The sequence below is a fragment of the Malaclemys terrapin genome, chromosome 1 (genome assembly GCF_027887155.1).
Source record: "Malaclemys terrapin pileata isolate rMalTer1 chromosome 1, rMalTer1.hap1, whole genome shotgun sequence".
Classification (NCBI taxonomy): domain Eukaryota; kingdom Metazoa; phylum Chordata; order Testudines; family Emydidae; genus Malaclemys; species Malaclemys terrapin.
Window position 1 is genome coordinate 65,395,218 of NC_071505.1, and position 27,407 is coordinate 65,422,624.

The 27,407-nt window shown below is 44.3% G+C and overlaps 1 protein-coding gene across 4 annotated transcripts in view; it reads left to right on the forward strand.

The window, feature by feature from the left end:
- FRS2 (fibroblast growth factor receptor substrate 2) overlaps window positions 1-17,747 on the forward strand; it is a 90,971-nt gene extending 73,224 nt beyond the window's left edge. For all 4 annotated transcript variants that reach the window (XM_054026239.1, XM_054026229.1, XM_054026257.1 and 1 more), the window contains 2 exons: window positions 5,258-5,421; window positions 13,952-17,747. In XM_054026239.1, coding sequence (XP_053882214.1) covers window positions 5,258-5,421; window positions 13,952-14,902 — 1,115 coding nt within the window. In that variant the 3' untranslated portion in view covers window positions 14,903-17,747. The remainder of the gene's footprint in view (window positions 1-5,257; window positions 5,422-13,951) is intronic.
- The last annotated feature ends 9,660 nt before the right edge of the window (window positions 17,748-27,407 follow it).

Here is a 27,407-nt window from a genome sequence, read left to right on the forward strand (position 1 = left end):
CTCTGGCTGGCCTCCCAATATTCCCAGGCCAGTGACGGCCTGGACAAGATTGTCACGGTACCTCCCAACGTAGTGGCTGACCTACAATGGTGGTCCCTCCCGGGCAATATGTTACAAGGGATCCCCTTCTGAGATACCCCTCCCTCACTAGATCTAGTTTCGGACGCCTCGGACCTGGGGTGGAGAGCCCATGTGGGGAACTTCCAAACCCAGGGTAGATGGTCAACTTCCAAACCCAGGGCAGATGGTCAACCTCGGAATTGTCCCTGCACATAAACATCAGGGAACCCAGGGCGTTGTGCCTGGCGTGCATAGCGTTCAGCCTGCACCTTCGGGGAAAGATGGCCAGAGTCCTCACGGACAATACGACCGCGATGTATTACATCAACAGGCAAGGGGGCACGTGCTCCTCGGCCTTGTGCCAGGAAGCCCTGGACCTATGGGAATTTTGTATAGCCCACATCTCTCTAAGGGCTTTTCACCTACCCGGCACGCGCAATATGTGAGCCGATCACCTCAGCAGGGTTTTCTCCCACCAATACAAGTGGTCACTCCACTGGGAGGTCACCCAGCAACTCTTCCGAGAGTGGGGAGCTCCCCAGGTAGATCTCTTTGCTACTGCCCAGAATCGTCTCTGCCCCCAGTTCTGCTCCAGGGCAGGGACAGAAAGGGGGGCGATCTCGGACACATTCCTCCTACCGTGGTCAGACCAACTGTTCTATGTCTTTCCAATGTTTCCACTGATAGGCAAGGTCCTGCAGAAAGTAAAGGCAGACAGGTCGAGGGTCATCCTCATAGCCCCGGATTGGGCCCACCAGCATTGGTGTGGGACCCTCCTGCAACTGTTAGCGGCCCGTGGAGGCTGCCACTCCACCCGGATCTCCTCTCCCAGGAGAGGGGATGCCTTGTCCATCCCAACCTAGCCGCACTTCACTTGACAGCATGGTTGCTCCATGGTTAAACCAGGAGGAGGGAAGGTGTTCAGAGGATGTCAGACAAATTCTGCTGGAGAGCAGAAAGCTGTTTACATGACCGACCTACCTTGCCAAATGGTTTAGGTTTTCTAGGTGGGCAAGGGAGCAGGGCACCTCCCCATCATCCGCATCCCTCCAACTTATTCTAGATTACCTCCTGTCCCTTAGGACCCAAGGTCTAGCTTCGGCCTCCGTCAGGGTACATTTAGCGGCCATTTCCGCCTTTCACCCTCCTTTGCGGGGTCACTCAGTGTTTCCCCATTAGATGATCTCCCACTTTTTAAAAGGACTAGATTGTACATTTCAGTATGCCAGGGCCCTGGTCCCGCAATGGGATCTGAACCTAGTGCTATCCCGCCTCATGGGCCCTCACTTTGAACTCTTAGCCACGTGTTCCTGGTCCCACCTGTCCTGGAAAGTAGCATTCTTGGTGGCTATCACCTCAGCCCGTCAGGTCTCAGAACTTAGGGCCTTAATCTCGGAACCCCCGTATACGGCCTTCCATAGGGATAAGGTCCAGCTTTGCCCACACCCTGCGTTTCTTCCCAAGGTGGTCTCCGCCTTCCATATGGAACAGGACATTTTCTTACTGGTACTCTGTCCTAAGCCCCATTCCTCTAATGAGGAGCGCCGCCTACACACGCTAGATGTGCGTAGGGCGCTTGCCTTTTACCTGGACTGTACCAGGCCGTTCAGGAAATCCTCGCAGCTGTTTGTGGCATCGGCTGAGCGTATGAGAGGGCAACCAGCCTCCACCCAGCACCTTTCCCGCTGGATCACCTCGTGCATACGTACGTGTTACGACTTGGCAGGGGTTCCCCCGCCGCCTATTGTAAAGGTGCATTCTATGAGAGTGCAGGCCTCGTCAGCTGTCTATGTAGCCCACGTCCCTATCTAGGACATATGTAGGGCTGCCACGTGGTCCTCTGTCCACACCTTTTCCTCGCACTATGAGATCGTCTCCCAAGCATGGGATGACGCCGGGTTTGGTAGGGCGGTACTCCGTCCCGATAACCTTTGAACTCCTACCCACCTCCATCAGATTTAGCTTGGAGTTCACCTACTGTGGAATACACAGGAGCTATCACTTGAAGAAGAAAGGACAGTTACCTGTTCCGTAACTGGCGTTCTTCGAGATGTGTTGCTCCTGTCTATTCCACACCCCGCCCTCCTTCCCCTCTGTCTGAGTGGTCTGGTAAGAAGGAACTGAGGGTGGGGGGAGTGCACAGCTCCCCTTATAGCGCGATATAGAGGCGCTACTCCAGGGGTCGCAGCGGTGCTCCCCCACTACGGGTACTGCTAAGGGAAAAACTTCTAGCACCGGTGCACGTGGCGAGCACGCACACCTACTGTGGAATAGATAGGAGCAACACATCTCAAAGAATGCCAGTTATGGAACAGGTAACTGTCCTTTTTGTTATGGCCACACCCTAAATTTGTCTAAAGTATCTTCTGAATTTCAGATTAACCAGGTCACTTATCTCCCAGTTTCCTTTTCCTCCCTTCTCCGCCCCCCCAATTACATCAGACCAGGGATGTCTTCCATATCTTGGATGTCTGAAGGGCATTAGCCTTCCATCTGGACGAAACTAAACCGTTTAGAAAATATCCCAGACTGTTTCAATTGCAGACGGATCTAAAGGACCGAGAGTCTCCTCCCAAAGACTCTCAAGGTGGATCTCTAGAGGTATTATTTCATGTTATGAGTCTGTCAAATCCAACCTTTTTCCATTGTGCTAGCCCATTGTACAGGCTGAAAACCTGTTATGAAATCAGCAAGGCTGCAACCTGGACCTCTCTACATGCTTTGGTTCATGCCTATAGATCAGATGCTGGAGTTGGTAATGCAGTTTTGTCTTCAATATTAGACTTGGCTCTGAAGCTCCTGCCTCTGGGTGAGGATACTACTTGGGAGTCATCTGAAATAGAGAACTTGTTACAGGGAAACTACTCAATGAAGGAGAGGTTACTCACCTTGTGTGTAACTGGAGTTGTTTGAGATGTGTCCTGAGGGTGCTCTGCTACAGGCCCTCCTTTCCTTCTGTTTCGGAGCTTCCTTTCATGGAACTTTGTGGTAGAGAAGGAACTGAAGGCAGTTTGTCTGTGCAGCTCTCTGTATCCCCAGTACAGGGCACAAGGATGTCTGGAGAACATACATAGGCCAAATGGGCACCGCTACTGAACATCTCCGGTCAAAGGCTCATGGGGCTATGTGCACCTCAACTGGAGCACCCATAGGAACGCATACCTTGAACTCCAGCCACTGCATAGTTGAGTTATCTCTCCTTTTCCAATATCCCCATATTAGCCAAGACACTGTGGTTTTTGACTTTATAAATATCTAAGATGAGCTTTTTCAGGCTCAGAGTGTGGTTTTTAAAGAATGCTCAGAACTCCTGTGACCTTGTTCCATCCCAAATTGAGCTCTCCTCTGACACTTGTTTTTGACAGGATGTAGTTCTGAGGGCATGGTATGTATAGCTGAACAAATGGCTTGAATTCTGGCTTTTTTGGAAGACCTTTATCTCACAGATGTTGTGGTCATAGATATCTGCATCATGGCTTGCAGTCAGCTTCCATCTCTCATGTCTACAGAACATATTTCATAGTAGGGGAGCCCAAACTCTCCCACCCCTATGAGTTTTGTTTCTCAGGATATCTTTATCTGGGTATATTTGTGGATAATTCTTGCTTATTGAGCACTCATCCTCAAATCCCTCTGCATTGATGCTTCTTGGTTAGTAGGAGGTGACTCATCCTCTCTTTTACTAAAGAAAAAAAGAGCTGCTTTGCATCTTGCCTGAGGTACATGTTAATCACTGCCTGATGCAGTGCCTTTTGTTTTATTTTGAAACATCACATCCCTTAAGCTACTTACTCACCCAGAGTGAGAATCCCATAATGATGGTATCTTTAAAGAAGAGAAAATTCTTTCTACATCTTACATGATTCTCACTCACCTATGCATCTTCTTTCAGAATCTGGGAGTTCTCGTATGAAGAGGTGTGCTCTGCCTTGTGGTGATTGTGTATTTGTGCGTATTTATATACAAAAATAACATTGTCTGCTGGAAGTGTTTTTTATATGCACTCACCCTTTATCCCTGCAGACTTAAGGATATGTTGATATTGATCATGTTCCAGCCTTTCACAAAAAAAAAAGGGGGGGGGAGGGAATTGGCAGTTAAGTTGTACCTTTTGCGCTGCAGGGTTGGACTGTTTCTTCTGCTGTTGTGGGGAGGGTGTGTGTGAAGCCCTCCAAAACTCTGTTTTTGGGAGTTTTGGCCAATCTCAGGCTGGAGGCTTGAGATCTAACAGTGAGGATCCTGTGGTGATGATGCTTTAAGAAAGTAGAATTACAGGCAAGTAATTTTCTTTTCCTTAAGGAGACAGCTTCATATTGGCAATATTGAAAAGAAGTTTGATAAGAACTAAGTTCTGTCAGAGGGTTATGGTTCATTCTCCATCTAGATCTAAAAATGTAAACTTCTTGTTTCAGTGTTGCCTATACATTCACTTCAGATGATAAACTAGAGTTGTAAAACTGTGAATTTGAAAAGTGGTGGAATTAAGTTCTCAAAAGTAGACACTCTTGTGACTAGTGACATTACAGGAATATCTCTTGTGACAATCTTATATAGTTAACTGGAAAATTGCATTAAAATTTGGCAGTGTGAAGAAAAAACTGAAATTGTCCAGAAAATCCATTGGCTTAGCAATTTTTCTGATGAAATACTTGTAACCAATGAAACTAACTTATTTTCCCTTTGTATATTTATCTTGGCCTTTGTTGCAAACTCATTTATTTTATTCAATCATTGCTGTCATTCTGTATCCTAAGTATACTGACAAACAATGCAATGCAAAATTATGAAAAACAAATTAATTTTTCAATAGTATTTATATCTAATATATATTCCCATACTGTTTTCTTGTTTATGCATGCAAACAATACAGCTTAAGAAGGCTGAACTTAAGAAAATGAATGTTGATGCCAGTTCCACTTTGTTACTCAGTGATAGTTGCTTTTCATATTTTCCTGAGGGGATTAAAATTTTTGGCACATGGTTTGTCAGTTAAATATTGAGGCGCTCCAATCCAGATTTTATTTTTTTTTAGGCACATATCTGGCCCTGTGAGCATTTGGGATTTGTTAAATATATTTATTTTGATATTGCACACAATGTACAGTGCACTTTCCAAAGACAAAAGAAAGCAGCTGAATGATACATAAGGGGTCACTTTGAATATTTTTTTAATGCATCTTTTCTTAAATTGAATTAGCTCCTGGTTTCGGTGCACAAAGTTTACCTAATGGGTATCCCAGATATCCCTCCTTTGGAGATGCTTCATCACATCCTTCCAGCAGGCATCCCTCTGTAGGAAGTGCACGGCTTCCTTCAGTAGGTGAAGAGTCAACGCATCCATTGCTTGTCGCAGAGGAACAAGTAAGCATAGTCTTTATTTTCACATATTTTGGGTTCAGTATTAATTCTACTGTTCTTGTACTGATCCTGTAGATTTGTATTTGCACTTATTTTCCTAGCTCTGTTTCCATGATGGAAAAACATGGGTTTTTTTCTGATCTTGGCTGTGCGTATCTGCATAGTATGTTGTATTGCTATAGAATGTTTGCATGTGGTACCATTTTAGGATGATGATTAAAGCTAAGATTTTGTCATGGGTATTTTTAGTAAAAGTCAGGGACAGGTCACTGGCAATAAAGAAAAATTCATGGAAGCCCGTGACCTGTTCCTGACTCTTACTAAAAATATCCATGATAAAATGGGAAGGGACCGGGGCAGCTGCAGGGTGGCTGGGAGTTCTGGGGTCCCAGCACTCATGGGGGCTCAGAGCTCCAGGGTCCCCCTGCCACCAGCAGTGGAGGGAAACTGCGAGAATCCCTCCTCCCCAGCCGCAGGGAACTGCGGGGGGCCCCCTCCCCAGCCGCAGGAAGCTGCGGGGGGTCCTGCCCTGCCACGGCTGCAGCTGGGAGCTGCAGGGTACCCCCGCTGATGGTGTCTGAGAGCTTGGGGGCCCACCGCCTCAGGTGGTGGGGGTACCTCACAGCTCCCTGCCGCCAGGGCTGAAGTCACAGGGGTCTTTGGAAGTCATGGATTCCGTGACTTCCGCAACCCCTGTGACAAAACGGTAGCCTTGATGATGATGTATATGGTGTGTATCTGGCGAAAGAACAGCTTTTTGTTTTCTTAGCTACTTGATTTAAAATACACATTATTATGCATTTATTTGTATTGTTCCCAATCATGAACCTAAGTACCTTTGTGATCAATACTGTGCACACATGTATAACAGTTCCTGCCCACAATCTTAATGTGATAAGAAGCAGGTGCTGAAAGGAAAATGAGCCAAAGTACCAGGAAAACCTATTTTGGTGTACTAAGGACAAGAAGATATGTGGGTAAGAGTCATATGGGGAGTCAGCATGGAAAAGTCACTGAGGATGATGATGAGACTGGGCGGAGAAAAAGAGGCAGAGCCAAAAGTCAGAGAGGAAGATAGATGGCGATGAGTCAAGGGAGCACCTGCAGGGAAGGAAGAGGAGAGAACAAATGGTTGGAGTGTTCAAAGGGGAATGAATTAGGTGAGAGAGGGAGAACAGGGGTTGGAAGCAACTGGAGTGGGAGAGAAGCTGAGTGCCTCACTGTGGCTTTTTGAGCATGTCACTGGGTAAGTGGTGTGGGAGAAATTACATCTTTGTATTTGATTCTCAGCAATGCTCTTTGGTAAAAGCAAATAACTTGAAAAATTAAGACACACGTGACTGTTGATGTGTGAGGCAACCCAGAAAAGTAATAGTTCTTCTTCGAGTGCTTGCTCATATCCATTCCATTAGGTGTGTGCGCGCCGCGTGCACGATCGTCGGAAGATTTTCTACCCTAGCAACACCGGCGGGTCGGCTGTGGAGCCCCCTAGAGTGGCGCCTTCATGGCGCTGAATATATACCCCAGCCGACCTGGCGCCCCCTCAGTTCCTTCTTACCGCCCCTGACGGTCGTTGGAACTGTGGAGCGCGGCATAGCTGTCCTCCACTCTCCCTAGCTTTGTTAGTTATTCGCAGTTGTAGTTATAGTTATAGTTCTAGTGTTTGTAGTTAAATAGTTAAATAGTTTTAAAGTTGTTATAGTTGTTATAGTAGTCCAGGGGACTAAGGGGGTCGTCTCCCCCTTTCTCCCCCGGCCGCGGGCCCGGGCTCATGCCCAAAGCTCCCGGCTTCAAGCAGTGCGCCTCCTGCGCTAAGCCTATGCCCACGAGCGACCCGCACGACTCCTGTCTGAAGTGCCTGGGAGAGTCCCACCAAACAGATAAGTGCAAGATCTGTAAGGCCTTCAGACCAAGGACCAAGAAAGAGCGGGACTTTCGGCTCTGGCAACTCCTGATGGAGGCGGCACTTAGTCCGGACACTCCCTCTACGAGCCAAGCCACGGCACCTAGCACCTCGGTGCGCAGTGCCCCAGCAGCACCGGCAATGCCGACCGCGCGGGTGGTGTCGGACAAGCCTCCCCGGCACCGGACCTCGTCGGCACCGCAGCAAGTACCTCGACGCCGGTCATTATCCCCGGGGCATAAAAAAGCCCATAAGACGGGGACCTCCGTGCTGAAGGCGCCGGCTCCCCCAGTGCCGGGGGTAGAGCCGAATCCGCCGGTGGAGCACCGGAAACAGGTGCCTCCAGCACTGTCGACTAGGGCACCGAGGCCGTTGAGTCCGGTGCAGATAGCGTCTCCACCGAGACCGGAGATAATACAACTCCCGTCGACTCCGGAGACCTTCGTGGCGGCGAGAGACTTGATAGCTCTCACAGAGCCGGCACCGCCTCAACCACTGGCACCGACGGCACCGTTGACTCGCCCGGTCCAGTCAAGGGGGAAACCTGCCCTGATGCGCCCTCCATCGCAAGGGCTGGAACCTCGGCACCGGTCCAGGTCCCGAAGCAGGTCCCCACGCCGCTCGCAGTCCCGGCACCAAATATCACCTCGGCACCGGTCGTACTCGCGGCCAAGATCTTCGTCGCGGCACCGCTCTACGTCTCGGCACCGCTATGATCGTCGGCACCGATCAACGTCGAGACGTAGTTCTCGGCATTGCTACGGTCGACGCTCGACGTCGAGAGGCCGCTTCCGGCACCAGGCATACTCCAGGTCCTCGTCGAGGTCCAGATCCGGCTCCCGACACCGACGAGATCATCGGCACCGATCGCGGTCCAGGCACCGTTCGCCGGCACCGCGCAGAGATAGATCATCTCCGGACCGGCACCGTGCGGCACCGCAGCCCACGGGAATCGTCTCGTCTCTCTCGGCACCGCCATGGCCATCAAGATCGGTGTCTCGCTCCTCGGAGGACCTGTCGAGATCGGCATACCCCCCTCAAGGGCAAGCCGAGGAACGGAACTTGGGCCATTGGCAGGAGATGGCAGAGGACCACTCTCATGGCCCATCTCACTGGTCGTTTTGGACCCCGTGGGCGTACCACCAGGAGCAAGGGGCTCCAATACCATCGACCTCTCGCTCGGGTCACTCAGTTAGAAGGGTCCCGGAATCCACCATCTCTCGGCCTCCGCCAGGGGGCATGGAGGCTTCCGTGTCCACGCCACCCGACACCATAGATCCAAGTACAGGTGATGCTCCGGCCCAGGAGCAGGGGGATCAGGACCCTTCATTGGATCCAGTACCACCGGAGGCATCTTCCTCTTCCTCTCCGGATGAGGCAGTGGCGGGCACGTCATGTACAGGTCCCCCTCCGATAGATCTTCGGGCTCACCAGGATCTCCTGCGTAGGATGGCCCGTAATATGGACCTGCAGGCGGAGGAGATAGTGGAAGTGCAGGACCCTATCGTTAACATCCTCGGAGCGGATGCCCCATCGAGGGTGGCGTTACCCTTGATCCGCACGATACAAACCAATGCGGATACGATATGGCAAACTCCTGCCTCTATCCCACCCACAGCGAGAGGGGTGGAAAGGAAATACTTTGTCCCGTCTAAGGACTATGGGTACTTGTATACCCACCCCCAACCGTGTTCACTGGTGGTGGCATCAGTGAACGCAAGAGAGCGCCACGGTCAGCAGGCTGCAGCGCCTAAATCAAAGGAGGCTAAGCGGCTCGATTTGTTTGGCCGTAAGGTTTACTCAGCCGGAGGGCTGCAACTTAGAGCGGCGAACCAGCAGGCGCTCCTGAGCCGCTACAACTTCAACTCCTGGAACTCTATGGGGAAGTTTAAGGAGTTGATTCCCCAAGAGTCCAGGGAGGAGTTTGGAGCCATGGTAGAGGAGGGTAAGAAGGTGGCTCGGACCTCCTTGCAAGCCTCCTTGGACATAGCGGACTCGGCTGCGAGGACCATGGCTTCGGGTATCGCTATGCGGAGGATCTCCTGGCTTCAGGTTTCGGGGTTGCCCCCGGAGCTGCAGCAAACCCTACAGGATCTGCCCTTTGAGGGACATGGATTGTTCTCGGACAAGACGGACTCTCGCCTGCAGAGCCTCAAGGACTCGAGAACAATCATGCGCTCCCTGGGGATGCATGTTGTGGGCCCTCAGCGCAGACCATTTAGGCCGCAGCCTCAGCGCTTCTACCCCCCCCCCCGCCTCGTCAGAGACAGGACTCGACCCGGAGGCGAGGGCGAGGTGGTAGAAGAAGGTGGACCGGCCCTCAACCCGGCCAAAACCAAGGGCCACCTAGACCACCTTCAGGCCCCAGGCAGAACTTTTGAAGGTGCGGTCGAGGACGGCGCCCCAGTCATCCCCCAGGATCCAGCCCCCTCCTTCCGGGATCGCCTCTCCCACTTCCACCGTGCTTGGTCCCTTATAACTTCGGACCGCTGGGTCCTCCGCACGGTGGAGAAGGGATACGCTATCCAGTTTTCTTCTATCCCCCCCCTCCCACTCCCCTTCCCCGTCCCTCTTCAGGGACCCTTCTCACGAGCAACTTCTTATACAGGAGGTTTCTACGCTCCTGGCCATGGGGGCCATAGAGGAGGTTCCGATAGAGTTAAGGGGCAGGGGATTTTATTCCCGTTACTTCCTGATCCCCAAGTCCAAAGGAGGTCTGCGGCCCATCTTGGACTTGCGCGGACTCAACAAATTCGTAGTAAAGTTGAAGTTCCGCATGGTCTCTTTGGGGGCCATTATCCCTTCCCTCGATCCTGGAGACTGGTTCGCCGCCCTCGACATGAAAGACGCATACTTTCACATCTCAATTTACCCACCTCACAGACGCTTCCTGCGATTCGTGGTAAACACGGTGCACTACCAATTTGCAGTCCTTCCTTTCGGCCTATCCTCGGCCCCAAGAGTGTTCACGAAATGTATGGCTGTCGTGGCAGCGTACCTTCGTCGGCAGGAGATACAGGTGTTCCCGTACCTAGACGACTGGCTGGTACGCGGTCGCACCAAAGAGCAAGTTCAAGCTCACGTCCACAGAATAGTGCACACATTCAACGAGTTGGGCATCCTACTCAACAAGGACAAATCCACTCTAGAACCTACCCAGAGAATAGATTTCATCGGCGCAGTTCTAGACTCCAGACGTGCACAAGCCATCCTGCCAGACAACCGCTTTGGCACCATCACGAGCCTCATTCAAGGGCTACAGGCCTTCCCAACTACCACGGTGAAGTCGTGCCTTACCCTGCTGGGTCACATGGCTTCCTGCACGTACGTAACCAGGCATGCCAGACTTCGGCTTCGCCCACTCCAGACCTGGGTGTCATCAATATACCGTCCACATTGGGACAGCCTGAACATGGTGGTCACGGTCCCGAACTCGGTCCTGACCTCCCTCACCTGGTGGCTAGATCACAATGTGGTCTGCAAAGGGATGCCATTTCACGCCCCACAACCCTCTCTGCAGCTGGTCACAGACGCTTCATCTCTGGGTTGGGGCGCCCATCTCAACGAACACCATACCCAGGGCCTGTGGACTGCACCCCAGTTAGCCCTGCACATCAATGTTCGGGAGCTGATGGCGGTGCGCCTGGCGTGCCAGGCATTTCTCAATCAACTACGTGGCCGTTGTGTGTTAGTTCTCATCGACAACACCACGGCCATGTTTTACATCAACAAGCAAGGAGGAGCACGTTCGTCAGTTCTATGCCAAGAGGCCATTCGCCTGTGGGACTTCTGCATCGCCCACTCAATCCATCTCACGGCATCGTTCCTCCCTGGAGTCCAGAACACTCTAGCGGACCGACTCAGCAGGTCCTTCCAGACGCACGAGTGGTCTATCTGTCCGGACGTCATACATTCCATCTTCCAGAAGTGGGGGTTTCCCCAGATAGACCTGTTTGCATCGCGAGACAACAGGAAGTGCCACGTGTTCTGCTCCCTACAAGGTCGAGCTCCGGGCTCCCTCTCGGATGCATTTCTCCTTCCCTGGAAAGACCACCTGTTTTATGCCTTCCCTCCGTTTCCTCTGGTCCACAAGGTACTGCTCAAATTGCGCAGAGACCAGGCACACGTAATTCTGATCGCTCCAGCGTGGCCGAGACAACATTGGTACACCACACTGTTGGAACTCTCGGTTCAGACACCGATCCCGCTTCCATTATGTCCGGATCTCATCTCTCAGGACCACGGCCGGCTGCGTCACCCCGACCTGCAATCACTCCATCTCACAGCGTGGCTGCTCCATGGTTCACCCAGGCAGAGCGGCAATGCTCGCACTCTGTCCGACAGATTCTGCTGAGCAGTAGGAAGCCCTCAACACGAGCCACGTATTTGGCCAAGTGGAAGCGGTTCTCCTGTTGGTGCGAACAACGAGCCACGTCCCCGTTACAGGCACCTATTCCTCTCATATTGGAATATCTCCTCTCCCTAAAACAGCAAGGGTTGGCGATATCTTCAATTAGAGTTCACCTGGCCGCTATATCAGCCTTTCACCCAGGGGAACTCACGTCCTCGGTATTCTCTAACCCGATGGTCGTTAGATTCCTCAAGGGCTTAGACCGGACGTACCCACAACAGCGTCATCCCGTCCCGACGTGGGACCTCAATCTGGTTCTCTCCAAACTCACAGGTCCTCCATTCGAACCACTAGCCACCTGTTCACTTTTGTACCTATCCTGGAAGACAGCCTTCCTCGTAGCCATCACCTCAGCAAGGCGCGTTTCTGAACTCAGGGCGCTTACATCCGAGCCCCCTTATACAGTTTTCCATAAGGATAAAGTGCAGCTTCGTCCACATCCTGCCTTTCTCCCTAAGGTGGTTTCTCCATTTCATATCAACCAGGACATATTTCTTCCGGTTTTTCACCCTAAACCACATGCTACTCGCCAGGATCAACGTTTGCATTCCCTGGACGTACGCAGGGCCCTGGCCTTCTATATTGACCGCACAAAGCACTTTAGAAAGACGACGCAACTCTTCGTTGCAGTGGCCGACCGAATGAAAGGCTCACCGGTCTCCTCACAACGCCTATCCTCCTGGATTACGTCTTGCATCCGGACTTGCTATGACCTGGCAGGTGTCTCTGCACCGCACCTCACCGCTCACTCCACGAGGGCCCAAGCTTCCTCGACTGCTTTCCTGGCACATGTTCCGATCCAGGACATTTGTAGAGCGGCGGTTTGGTCATCAGTCCACACGTTTACAGCTCACTATGCACTAGTGCAGCAGTCCAGGGACGATGCTGCATTCGGATCAGCGGTTTTGCACACAGCAATGTCTCACTCCGACCCCACCACCTAAGTTGGGCTTGGGAGTCACCTAATGGAATGGATATGAGCAAGCACTCGAAGAAGAAAAGACGGTTACTCACCGTTGTAACTGTTGTTCTTCGAGATGTGTTGCTCATATCCATTCCAAACCCGCCCCCCGTCCCCACTGTCGGAGTAGCCGGCAAGAAGGAACTGAGGGGGCGCCGGGTCGGCTGGGGTATATATTCAGCGCCATGAAGGCGCCACTCTAGGGGGCTCCACAGCCGACCCGCCGGTGTTGCTAGGGTAGAAAATCTTCCGACGATCGTGCACGCGGCGCGCACACACCTAATGGAATGGATATGAGCAACACATCTCGAAGAACAACAGTTACAACGGTGAGTAACCGTCTTTTGTCACCATCTACTAGTGTGCCCTACACACACTCAGCAGGCAAATCCTGGCAGAGATCTGGTATAGTGTGGAGCATAGAAGGGAGTTGTTCTCAAGCAGTACCTTTGCCCTCCAAGTTTCCAGATCCAGGAGTGGTATTAGGGGATGAGAGCACTGAAGGGATAAAGTGTGAAGCTAGTGGTGCGCTCTTCCATCTTTATTCCTGAAACAGTTTTATAATTTGACAATTAATTAATAGACTATATGCTCTTTGGTGGAAGAGCTGTCACTTTACTATGGGACAGAGTCTCTGGTATGATCCAGCACTTTTCCACCATTCAGTTCACACAACAGGTTGGATTCAGGCTTTAAGTGGCCAGCAGAGAAATTTCCTTTGCAGAGGGGAACTCTGCTCATGTAAACTTAGCAAAGGCAACTCCTGCACCACATTCCCTGTGTGTGTGTGTGTGTGTGTGTGTGTGTGTGTGTAAGGTGGAGATCTGCTACCCTGACCCTCCAAGTATACCAGTGGCTTTAGTCAGAGTAGCCCCAAAACTGTTCTGACCAATGTTGGGGCTAGCTTGGCCCTGGATCAGGGAGCTGTAGCCTCAGCAGAGCTCAGATATAGGGTAGAATTGAGCTTATTATTACATTTAATAGTAGAAAAAGATTCTCATTGGCTAGTCTGGGCACCTTTGACATTATTTAAAACAACATTGCAAAAATGAGATGAGTAGCAAACCTCTGGCAAAGCTCCACGTTCAACACAGCCCAATAGTCTGGACTTTCACCACAAAACTCTGTCCCCCGAAAACAGTTTCCTTTACTCTTCAGATAGTCAGGCAAACAGGTTGCAAGTCTTTGAGGGGAGGGAAGGGAAGGGCTAAGGAGATTAAGAAAAAGTGCAACTAATGTTTGAATTTGTCCTCTACAGGTGCACACCTATGTCAACACTACTGGTGTACAAGAGGAAAAAAAAAATAGATCAAGTGTGCATGTACCGCTGGAATTAAGGCTTTCTAATGTTGAAACAAACAAGACAACAGAAGAACAGAATTGCACTGATGACCGAGATGCTCAGGTTCTTCTGGAGCCTGAAGGAGTCAAATTTGTTTTAGGACCAACACCTGTTCAAAGACAATTAATGGAAAGAGAGCAACTGGAGCAACTTGGGAGAGACCAAGTTAGTGGCAGCAGTACAAACAACTCTGAATGGGACACTGGGTACGACAGTGATGAACGTAAAGAAACACCTTCTGGTAATAAACTAGTGTATGAAAATCTAAATAGATTATCAATCCCTAGTGCCTCAGGAGTCAGGAGAGGTCGTCTGACATCAACAAGTACCTCAGATACCCAGAATATTAACAACTCTGCTCAAAGGAGAACTGCATTGTTAAACTATGAAAACTTGCCATCTTTGCCTCCTGTTTGGGAAGCCCGCAAGCTAAGTAGAGATGAAGATGACAATTTAGGACCAAAGACCCCATCTCTGAATGGCTACCACAATAACCTAGATCCAATGCATAATTACGTAAATACAGAGAATGTAACTGTGCCAGCAAGTGCTCATAAAGTAGAATTTACACGACGTCGGGACTGTACACCAACAGTCTTTAACTTTGATATTAGACGTCCAAGTTTAGAACACAGGCAGCTCAATTATATACAGGTTGACTTGGAAGGTGGCAGTGACTCCGACAACCCTCAGACTCCAAAAACTCCTACCACTCCACTTCCACAAACTCCAACCAGGCGCACAGAGCTGTATGCTGTGATAGACATTGAAAGAACTGCTGCTATGTCAAGTTTGCAGAAAGCACTGCCACGAGATGATGGTACGTCTAGAAAAACTAGACATAACAGTACTGACCTGCCTATGTGAGCCCGGGAAGCGTTAAATCATTTGCACCTTTTGTGAAGTTTATAAAATTGAAGATGCAAATACTTCATTTGCATTTCTTAACACTAACGCCTTTTATAGAGTAATAGACTTTTTTCTGAATATTTCATGTGCTTGTCTAACAAAAGGGAAATAATGTAGAGCAGGTACTCATTAAATGACACCATTTTATTCTACAGTAATAGTAATTGCTGTGTAGAAGCATTGCCACTTTTCACAGTGCCTCTTTACTTGGTTAGAGTTGGAGTGACTGACAGTTCTGAAGTTACCAATATTCTGGCCATGTGCCTATAGTCATTAATGGCATTTATAACATTTTATAAAGCCTCTTGATGTGCATTACTAGCTGATAGCCCTAATCTTGCAAGGTTGATATTTGTACCTTCACTCTCTTCATTCATGTGGCCTCCTCCAATATGAGAGGTGTGAGTAATTCATTATTCAATCAGTTTGACTTATCTGATATATTTTGGCTCATGTGAAGGGATATAAACACTAAGCTTCCTCGTATGTCATCTGGACAAGCTTCAGATTCTTGAAGGTTTTTTTAATTTCTGTAACATTGAGGGGTTACATCAAGTTCACTTGGTCAGAGCTGGAGTTGGGTCTGAAATAAGCCATAAGTCATTTCCCCTAGAAAAGATTTCCAAGTGATAATACCTGAACAGTTTTACAGAATTTTAATCTGAGTTTTCTAAAGGAATACACAGGTTGGTTGTATCTGTGATTTTAAGGTGTTCTTTAATTTCACAGTTCTGCTTACCTTTCCATCTTCATGTGTGCAATGTCTTCTTTGACCTATTCTGTAATATCTATAGGTTAAGAACAGTCAAGTTTTTGTGCATAACTTTAATTATTGTTTAGGATTTTTGTGTGTTGCTCCTATTCAGTCTGCACATTGTCAAAGAAAAAATCCAGTAGGAGCTTTTTTACTTAATAGGGTTGCCTTTGTCCAGTGTTTTATTGATTTACTTTTTATGTCTGACAGAAACATCCCAAAAGTGTTAGTGTCCAGCAGCATACAGCATTGCACAAGTGGAAAGGCATATTATGCATTTTTGTCTTCCTCTGAAGCATCAAATATAAGTCACCATGGGAGGCAAGATATTGCATTTGGTAGTTCAGTGTGACAAATCTTAAATTCTAACTGTGGATCTGTAGATGATGTACTTGGATTTAGAGAGAATTAGTTACTTACAATATGTTGAGAATTTTTTGAAGGTAATATCTATGGGCATACATATTTTCCCTTTTCAGCTAGTTAACTCAGTTACTCTAATGGCTTAACTGCTGATCGATGTTACAATACATCCAGGCAGAATGCATCTGCTGAACGTGCCAGGTATGCCCTTGACAGCCCCTTGTTCTATACTGAATATTAATAGAATTGATATCAGTATTGCAGGTGCAGTGCAGGACCGGAAAGAAAACAGATTAAGCTTGAGCCTGTGATTTCAAAGGAACTGACTGTTATGTGAACTGGTGTGATGTATAATAATCCTCGAGCTGTGGGTGAGAAAAATCACATGTAAGAAACCGGGGGGAGGGGAGGTGTTTGGAGGTATCTCAAAAATGCTTAGGGTCCTCATGTAATATTTAAATTGAGCTTTCATTTAAAACGTAACACTATTTCCAGTCCTTTGAATTGTGTGGAGGGTGTTCCTGTTTTCCTATTAAATTTTCCTTTTGTCTTCAGCCAGATAAATAGTAAGGAAGAGTGATAGCTGAAATACAGTTTTCCCGTTCACACCAGTGAGATAATGGCAGGCTCATTTATATAGGTCAGGCCTTTTTATCCTGAAGGATTTCCAGTGTTCTTTATAATACCGAAATGCATCCAGGCGCACAATCAGTACACTTCACAATAGTAAGGGAACAGGAGTCTTAGTTGGGACAATTGTAAGAAAACTTCACTGAAAACTTTTCCATAATCATTTCACTATTAGTCTGTGCACTTGTATACATTTTTTTTTTTTTTGTGATTTAGGTGCTCGAAAAGGTGAGGGACTAGTAGCATTCACTAGAACCAGAGGTAGTGCAGATGCATGGTGCTATAAGTGTCCCTTGCTTCTCCCTGACATTGCACCTCTGTTGTGATTTGCAACACATCATGCATATACTAATCCTGGGTCTGTCTTGAAGTGTTATTACCAGTTGTTGCAAACTGTGTGGTGGATGTGTGAAGGTGGGCTAGGAACTAGAATCAGACCAACAAACTCTCGCTAATTTGTAAACTAAGACAAGATTTCAGCGCACATTTCAAGCAGTTAAAAGGCTAGAACACTTAACTCACCAGCTAGCTTATCTAGAAACTTATATGGCCTTCATCACCATAATATCGGAGTGTCTCAATTATTAATGTATTTTATCCTCAGACACTCCTGTAGCGTAAGGAAGTACTGTCCCCAGTTTATGGATGGGGGAACTGAGGCCCAAGTAAACTATACACGACTTGCTGAAGGTCACACAGAAAGTCTGTGGTTGAGCCAGGAATTCAACCCAGCTCTCCTGAGTTTTAGTCCAGATCCACTAGATCATCCTTCCTATCCAACACCTACCATAGACCATTCAGAATAACATTGTTGCCAACTCTTGCAATTTTATGAGTGTTGGCTTTTCTTAAAGCCGTAGATCCTGGAGTCATGTGAATACTACAAAATCTCACTTTTTTCCTTTTTTTCTCTTCCCTTCCCTCCCTGCCCAGATAAAGCTAAATTTCTTGCCCTTGGGGAGAAAATCTTGAAAATGTGATCCCTAAAGGATCAAAACCAGAAGGCATCTAAAAAGAAGCCAAATCCAATCTTGTGATTCTCCCTCCCCCCCCCCCCCCCCCCTCCGATTCATGATTTTTTGAATGCTTGGTGTTGGTAATACTTTTAATATGACAAATGCAAAAATACATCATGCTGCACCTAAAGGGAAGTGTATCTCTAGCATACAGAGTGCATTTTAGCATTAATGGTAATGATGGTGGTTAGGTTCAGGCTGATCCCTTCCCCCACATTTTCCATTTCTCTAAGCAGGTACTAAATATATGGAGTTATACCTATCTCATAGAACTGTAAGGGACCCTGAAAGGTCATTGAGTCCAGCCCCCTGCCTTCACTAGCAGGACCAAGTTCTGATTTTGCCCCCTCAAGATCCCTAAGTGGCCCCCTCAAGGATTGAACTCACAACGCTGGGTTTAGCAGGCCAATGCTCAAACCACTGAGCTATCTCCCCCTCCCTTGATTAAGCAGGAAAGAGATAGAAACTACTCAATTCATCTATGGCATTGTTTTTATTTAATTTTCCCATGAAGTAGTTGCACTTTACCCTTAGAGACTTGGTTGTATCTTAGTCTCTTTAAAGTTGTGGTGTTAGATTCATTATCTGCAGATCTGGGGTTCAGTTTTTAGCTGAAATTTCTCAACTGTATTTTTAAGCATATTTATTTTGGACCCACAGATGTACAGAGCAAGATGCAACAAATATGTAACAGTTTATTGGAAAATAACTGGCCTAATATGTGAAGATTACCTAACCAATGCCCACAAAAAGTGGCAAAATTTCTTTTAATTCTGTTATTTATCCACAGTGTGCAGCTGGCCCCTGCCTTTCAGGCACATGACATATTCCACACTACTAATCCTCCAATGTGTAAAGCCTTTAAGCTAGAAATCGCTCCACCCGATGCCATGACTAGTAAAAGGTGCGGTGTGTTCATATATTGTACTACTTTTCAAGTAACTGCTCTAAACAATTCTTATTTGCAGTATATAAAATAATATTAGGAGGCACTGTCCAAGACTCCATTGTTAATGTTGCATTGAAAATGCAGTTAAAGTGGGAATTTAATCCACTGGTTACACAAAGAAAGATAAGTATTTCCTTCCGAAATTGATACTGCATACTTAAGAGGTCCAGAATTATATTTTGTGAAAGTTTTTTTCCAGTGATTCTATCAAATACATTTTAAAATAACCAATTCTGAAAATTTTGATTGGCTTTATAACATTCTTTTGGTTTCTCCTCATGAAGTGTCTAAATTAAAAAATAAATAAAATGTACTCATGTACTGATGATGTATTCAGTATATGGCAGGTGTTGAATATAACAAGTTACACAGTAAGGCCCTAATCTTGCTCTCATTTAAATCAATAACAAAACTATTATCTTCAGTAGTGCAGTATCAGGCCCCCAACTATTTTTCTTTACATTTTGCACTTACTACTTAAATGCTGAGATATTTGACTGTCAGTGTGTTCAAATCTCTGACACAGAAAGCATTTTATTGCAACATAGAATGCAGTTAGTCTGGGCCACAGCTATGATATACAGGGCCCAGGTCAAGATTTCAAAGTAGGGCCACTCTGTGGCCCAGCTCCCTGCAACAGCCGCAATGGAGGCATCTACATTCAATTCATTTAACGTAAGGTAAATTAAATAGTACTTTCATGGTCATGACAACCTGAAAGTGTTATCTAAGTGTGAGAGAGACAGAGACAGATCTCCTTGTGTAAATCAACAATTGGTTTAAGTGGAGTTATGGCAACCTACACACACTGAAAATCCAGCCCAGAATATTCGTGTTGGTATCTGGGGTAGATCCATTTTGTCTAGGATGAGGCAGTATCAGTAGAGGACAGATTGCCTTTGCCGTCTTTCACTTCAATTAAGAGTAGGGCTGTCAAGCGATTAAAAAAAATAATCGCAATTGCGCAATTAAAAAAATTAATTGCAATTAAAGGATAATAGAATATAATTTATTTAAATATTTTTGGATATTTTCTACATTTTCAAATATATTATTTCAATTACACCACAGATACAGTGCTCACTTTATATTTATTTTTATTACAAATATTTGTGCTGTAAAAACAAAAGAAATAGTATTTTTCGATTCACCTCATAAAAGTATGTAATACAATCTCTTTATCATGAAAGTTGAACTTACAAATGTAGAATTACGTATAAAAATAACTGCATTCAAAAATAAAAGAATGTAAAACTTTAGAACCTACAAGTCCACTCAGTCCTACCTCTTGTTCAGTCAGTCAGTCACTCAAGCAAACAAGTTTGTTTACATTTGCAGGAGATAATGCTGCCCGCTTCTTGTTCACAATTGTCACCTGAAAGTGATAACAGACATTCGCAAGGCACTGTTGTAGGCGGCGTCGCAAGATATTTGTGTGCCAGATGCGCTAAGGATTCATATGTCCCTTCATGCTTCAGTGACCATTCCAGAGGACATGCATCCATGCTGATGACGAGTTCTGCTCAATAATGATCCAAAGCAGTGCAGACTGATGCATGTTCATTTTCATCATCTGAGTCAGAGGCCACCAGCAGAAGGTTGATTTTCTGTTTTGGTGGTTCAGGTTCTGTAGTTTCCACATTGGAGTGTTGCTCTTTTAAGTCTTCTGAAAGCATGCTGCACACCTCATCACCTTCAGATTCTTAAAGCTTGGGTCAAGTGCTGTAGCTATCTTTAGAAATCTCACATTGGTACCTTCTTTGCATTTTGTCAAATCAGCAGTGCAAGCATTCTTAAAACTAACGTGCTGGGTCATCATCCAAGACTGCTATAACGTGAAATATATGGTGGAATGCAGGTAAAACAGAGCAGGGGACATACTATTCTCCCCCAAGGAGTTCAGACACAAATTTAATTAACGCATTATTTTTTTAATAAGCGTTATCAGCATGGAAGCATGTCCTGTGGAATGGTGGCTGAAGCATGAAAGGGCATACGAATGTTTAGCATATCTGGCACATAAATACCTTGCAACGCTGGCTACAAAAGTGCCATGCAAATGCCTGTTCTTACTTTCAGGTGACATTGTAAATAAGGGGGCAGCATTATCTCCTGTAAATGTAAACAAACTTGTTTGTCTAAGCTGAACGAGAAGTAGGACTGAGTGGACTTGTAGGCTCTGAAGTTTTACATTGTTTTGTTTCTGAGTACAGCTATGTAACAAAAAAAATCTACATTTGTAAGTTGCACTTTCACTTTAAAGAGATTTCATTATGGTACTTGTATGAGGTGAATTGAAAAATACTATTTCTTTTGTTTATATTTTTTACAGTGCAAATATTTGTAACAAAAGTAATTTAAAGTGAGCACTGTACACTTTGTATTCTGTGTTGTAATTGGAATCAATATATCTGAAAATGTAGAAAAACATCCAAAAATATTTAATACATTTCAGTTGTTTAACAGTGCTATTAAAACTTCAATTAATCGTGATTAATTTTTGTTAATCGCGTGAGTAAACTGCAATTAATCAAGAGCCTGAATTAAGAGTGAACAAGTTTTCATTAAATTGTTACTACATAGTGTGTGATGTTGCATCCCTGATGTGGAGCTCTGTTTCTTAACAGAACTGCCTGCTTCATATAAGGTGGAATCTGTAGTAGAACTCCCTATCTGCACTGTACTGTGTTATTTATGGCTGCAAATAAAGATGAATTTGAGGAAACGTACTGTAGAAACTGGTAGTGGATCTAATTGGTTTCTTAGAGGAAAATTTATTTTCTCTCAACTGTCACTAGAAGAGGCTAAGACAAGTTTGAGCCTGCTTGTTGGCTCATAGAAATTGATTTTGGCATTTAAATGTAGGTTTTTTCCATGAATAGCAATTCAGGCATTCAAATTTGACAGTATTTACTTCATAAAAATATTTAATCAAGCTCATGTAAGATGTGTTCATGTTGAATTCTTCATTTACATTCTCAAAACAAACAAACAAAAAGCCATGGGGAAATTCCAGCACAAAAAACTGCGTTAACATGGAGATAAGGTTGCTGATGTCCATTCCTAAATAGTACTCATTAAAAAGATAGGAAATCTTGAGTGAAGGTTCTTTCACAATCTTTAGAAATTATTTCCTCTTCTAGGCAACACACACATAAGATTAATAGGAAATTAAAATTTACATAGCCGACTTAACTCTGACCATGTATATGTTAATGTTTCTTGTAATTGTACTTTAAGTATGACTTCAGACATTTGTCAGATGTATTATTAGGATATTTCCTAATGTTGTTTAGTCCAATTTAACGCAGTATTTTGTGTGGAAATCTGTAGGTATATAGGTGGAAATATGTCTGAGATATCTTTAAGTCATGAAACAAGTATTGGACATTTTTATATTTTTTTATATATTTACAAAGGGCATTTAAAATTTTTCTTGCAGTTTTAATAATTATCTAGTGTGATAATACACACATTGTGACAAAGTTTTCTGATATATCCATTACCTTGGTGTATTTCTATTTAATGTAGCAAATATGTATATATACAAATGAGATGATGTAAAAATATAATTAAGAATTAGGTTGTATGCTCCTTGGGGCAGGGACTAAGTCTTCCTTTGTGTTTTGTAAAGAACCTAGCACAATGGGACCTCAGTGCTGACTGGTGTCTGAGAATTAGTGATAAAAATAAGAGATGATGATGAAGATGCAGGGCCAGAACTTCACCTTTATTTGAGAAGCATGAGTACTAAGGTGCCATGAAGCTCACCTTTCCACTCCCTGATTCTGGGGACCACAGTGTGCCTGGCTGTTTCCCAGGAACATTCTCCCTATCAGCTGCAAACCAGCCCAAAATCACAGCAGGTGAATGATAGAGCATAGCCATGCTCCCATTCCTCTAATCACATCCTCTGTGCTGGCAGCAGAGGTGGGGGTGTGAGGTAGGAGCCTCTCTGTGGATTACTTTTGTACTGGGGTGATCTTGAGCTGGATACACTGTCACTGGGCCCGTTGAAGCCTAAAGAAAGATTTCTGTTGATTTCAGTGTCTGGACCAGGTGCTACCTGATCAGATTCAGCTGGCAATGAGTGTGAAATGGCTGCACTATACCAGAAGATCTGGCTGATCAAGCTATTTGGGAATGGCCTAAAAATACTGTAAAAGTATAAATATATTTAATTACCTATACTAAAAAAAAAATCCTATTTGTGGTGGCCAGAGTTAAAATTACTATATAAATTTTTATTTTAGTCATACATATGTGTATATTGAGCTGTTATGTATGAAAGAGGAAATGATTATAAAGAGTGTGAAAGAAACAGCTCAGGATTGCTTGTATTTTTAATTCTAGGAATGGACATCAGCAGCCTTGACTCCAAATTAATGCAAATTTTGGTATTGGATTGTGGATGTGTATGTGTGTATGCGTACACACACACAAAATATACTACATATTGGTACTAACTTTGTACTTTCCCTGAAGTTGCCAAATCTTTAACACCTACATTCTCACTTGTAAGATATTGGTACTTAATTACTGAATGTATAGGATATGCTTCTGGTTTGAAAAGGAAAATTAGTGTTGTATGGTATCCCACAATACAGTGTGTCCCAACTGTAAACATTGCCTTTTTTTGCATGTAACACCTCATTCTGTAGTTGCATCACCTAGGACTATTACTTCTGAACCATTGTCTGCATCTTAACTAAACTGCAAATTTGCAATTACAGTACAACTGAATACGGCTCTAGCATGAAAGCTGACTGGTAGTAATAGTACAGCAGTCACCATTGTGCCACAAATGCATTTATTAAATGCAGAAATATATATTTCTATAAAGGCCAAAATCATGTTTTTATGTTCCTTTATTGTCATTACATTGTATGATATTGTAAGATTATTTTATGTTCTAATTTGCATTATAAAATGTTTTTTCCTACTTAAAGGCATAAATATAACAACTTTGTATAAAGGTAGCTTTCTAGATTTTTATTTCTTATAAAAAGTCTAAATAGTGGGAGTACCATTGCCAAATTGTTTATACAATTTCCATGAACTTTGCCCTGTTTGGTTAATCTTTTACAGACATTCCATGTTTCTTTCTATGAGAAAATTGACACTTTCTGCATAGTACAGTATTTTTATGCTGTTCCAAATCAGCATATTAGAATTTTAATTTAATTTTGGTTTGCATTTTCATTACTGATAGCTTACCAAATGTTCATTTTTAAAAAATGTATTATGTAATGTTGACAACATTGTCCTCCTCCCTCATCAGTGCCAACTTCATTTTTAAAAAAATTGTAGCATGGCAATAAAAATGATTTTACATTGTAGGGAGCATGTGAATTTCTTGTCTGAGACTGGGTTCTGGTTTTCATTATTCAATATTGCGTGTGTTGTACCTTCAACCCAATGGAAAAGATATTTGTCCTTTTTCACCATTGTCCCTGGCATATCCATAGCCTTATTAGCTGGCATTGTGTATTCACTTTATTTTCTGAATCTCATTTATCACAAAGATGCCTCTATTCTATTTCTGATGTATTACTAGGATATATAATGTTTTAAGTTTGGAAATTTTCTGTGGTGGCCCTGGAAGTATCTCTGTGAATTTTTTTGAGTAGTGTTCAGGCCTTACATCTTTGTAACATATAGAAAGTTGTTGCTTTTTCAGTATGGTTCCATTTAAATTGATACATACCTCATATTTCTTGAAGTAAATAATCAGTTCTATAGAAAATGAACTCAGTCTTCTTCAAGGCAGATAGCAAAATTAGGTCAAGAGTCATCCCCTTAATCACAAGAAGTTAATATGTCATTACTGAATTAACAGCACCAGTAAAGGTATCAAAACAGCCTTGTAAAATCACAGTGGCAAGGACTATAAATTTTAATTTGCGATAATTTAACATACAAAACTGAACTACTGGTTCAGCAGTAAGCATAGGGTAAAAGACTTTATTGATGAAGCCCCAATGATAGTCATTTATGCTCTGACTCAACCGTCCATCCATACGCAGCTAAGCACTTAGCCTGTGCTTAACTCTAAGCCCTTCCTTATGTTCCACTGACTTCACAGAATCATAGAAATATAGGGCTGGAAGGACCTCAAGAGATCATCTAGTCCACCCCCACCCCCTATTCTGAGGCACAATTGAGTATACCTAGACCAGTCCTGACAGATGTTTCTCTAACCTGTTCTTAAAAACCTCCAAGGATGAGGATTCCACAATCTCCCTAGATAACTTGTTCCAGTACTTAACATCCTTATCGTTAGAAAGTTTTTCCTAATATCTAACTTAAATCTCCATTGCTGCAAACTAAGTCAATTACTTTTTGTTCTACCCTCAGTAGACATGGAGAACAATTGATCACCATCCTCTTTATACTAACCATTTACATATTTGAAGACTGTTGTCTCCCCTCAGTCACCTTCTCTCTAGAACAAACGTGCCTCGTTCCTTTAATCCAGGGGTAGGCAACCTATGGCACGTGTGCTGAAGGTGGCACGCAAGCTGATTTTCAGTAGCACTCACACTGCCCAGGTCCTGGCCACCGGTCCAGGGGGCTCTGCATTTTAATTTAAATTTAAATGAAGCTTCTTAAACATTTTTAAAACCTTATTTACTTTACATACAACAATAGTTTAGTTATATATTATAGACTTATAGAAAGAGACCTTCTAAAAACGTTAAAATGTATTACTGGCAAGCGAAACCTTTAATTAGAGTGAATAAATGAAGACTTGGCACACCACTTCTGAAAGGTTGCCGACCCCTGCGTTAATCTTTTCTCATAAGTCATGTTTTCTAAGCCTCTTAGCATTTTTTTTTTTTTTGTTCTGCTCTGGACTGTCTCCAATTTTTTTCACATTTTTTAAAAGGTGGTACCCCAAACTGGACTCAGTACTCCAGATGAGGCCTTGCCAGTGCTGAGTATGGCGAAACAATTATATCCTGTGTCCTACATATAGGGTGACCAGACATCAAGTGTGAAAAATCAGAATAGGGGTGGGGGTTAATAGGAGCCTATATAAGAAAAAGACCCCAAAATCGGGACTGTCCCTATAAAATCAGGACATCTGGTCACCCTACCTACATATGACACTCCTGTTACTACATCTCAGAATTGCATTTACCTTTTCCACAATAGTATTATAACTTTGGGATCCTTTTTCTGCAGTACTACTGCCTAGCCAGTTATTCACATTTTTATTTGTGCATTTGATTTTTCTTTGTTCTGCAGGTACTTTGTATTTGTCTTTATTGAATTGCACGGTTATTTTGAATTCTGATACTTTGAAGGAAAGTATTTGCAACCCCTCCTTGCTTGGTGTCATCCACAGATTTTATAAGCATACTCTCCACTCCATCATCCAATTCATTAAAAATATTGAATAGTACCGGACCAAGACAGATCTCTGCGAGATACGCTCCTCCCAATGTGACAGCAACCCATTGATAACTATTCTTTGAGTACAATTTTTCAATCAGTTTTGCATCCACTTTTTAGTAATTTCATCTAGACCACAAACCCTAGTTTGCTTGAGAATGTCACATGGGACTGTGTCATGTCATCATCTTGATTTTTAGTAAGGCTTTTATCTACCACTTCACCCCTGTCCACTAGGCCAATAACCCAGTCAGTGACAGAAATTAGTTTGGTATGTTTTTGTTGTTGATAAATCTACATTGGTATTCCTTATAGCCCTATTCTCTAAGTGTTTACAAATTGATTAATAAGTTGTTCCAATATCTTTCCAGGTATCAAAATAAGACTGATTAATCTATAATTCCCTGAGTCCTTTTTCTTTGCCTTTTTAAATATAGGTACTATGTTTGCCCTTCTCCAATTCTCTGGGATCTCACCCATCCTCCCTGAGTTCTCGAAAATAATTGGTAACAGTTCTGAGATTTCTTCATCCAGTTCCTTAAGTACACTAGGATGAAGTTCATCAGGCCCTGTTGACTTGAGTACATCTAAGTGATCTAAATATTTAACTGTTCTTTCCCTATTTTGTCTTACATACCTCCCCCCTTGTTGTTAATATTAATTGTGTTATCTGGTCACCATTAATCTTATTAGTGAAAACTGAAGCAAAATAGGCATTAAACATGTTAGCCTTCTTGATGTCATTTATTAGCTTTCTTTCCCCGCTAAGTAGAGAACCTACACTTTCCTTAGTCTTTCTCTTGCTCCTATTATATTTAAAGAACCTCTTCTTGCCCTTTATGTCACTTGCTAGGTGTAACTTATTTTGTGCCTTAGCCTTTCTATTTTGTCCCTACATGCTTGTGCTATTTTTTTTTAACTCCTTCTTAGCAATTGGTCCATGTTTCCACTTTTTATAGGATTCTTTCGTGATGTTCAGGTCATTATAGCTCCTGATAGAGCCATGTTGGCCTTACTGTTCTTCCTCTGTGTTCTTCGTGATGGGACAGGTTGCAGTTGTGCCTTTCATATTGTCCCCTTAAGAAACTGCTGGCTCTCCTGAACTCCTTTATCCCTTAGATTTTCTTCCCATGGGACCTTATCTCCAATTCTCTGATGTTAGTTTGCTTTTGTGAAGAATGTAAGACTGTCAAAAGCCTTACTAATGTCAAGATAATATCACATCTACTGCTTTTCTCTATTCACTAGATTGGTACCTTGTTAAAGAAGAAAATTAGATGGGTTTGGCATTTGTTCTCAATAAATCCATGTTGGCTGTTACTTATCACCTTATCCTCTAAGTTTGAACAAATT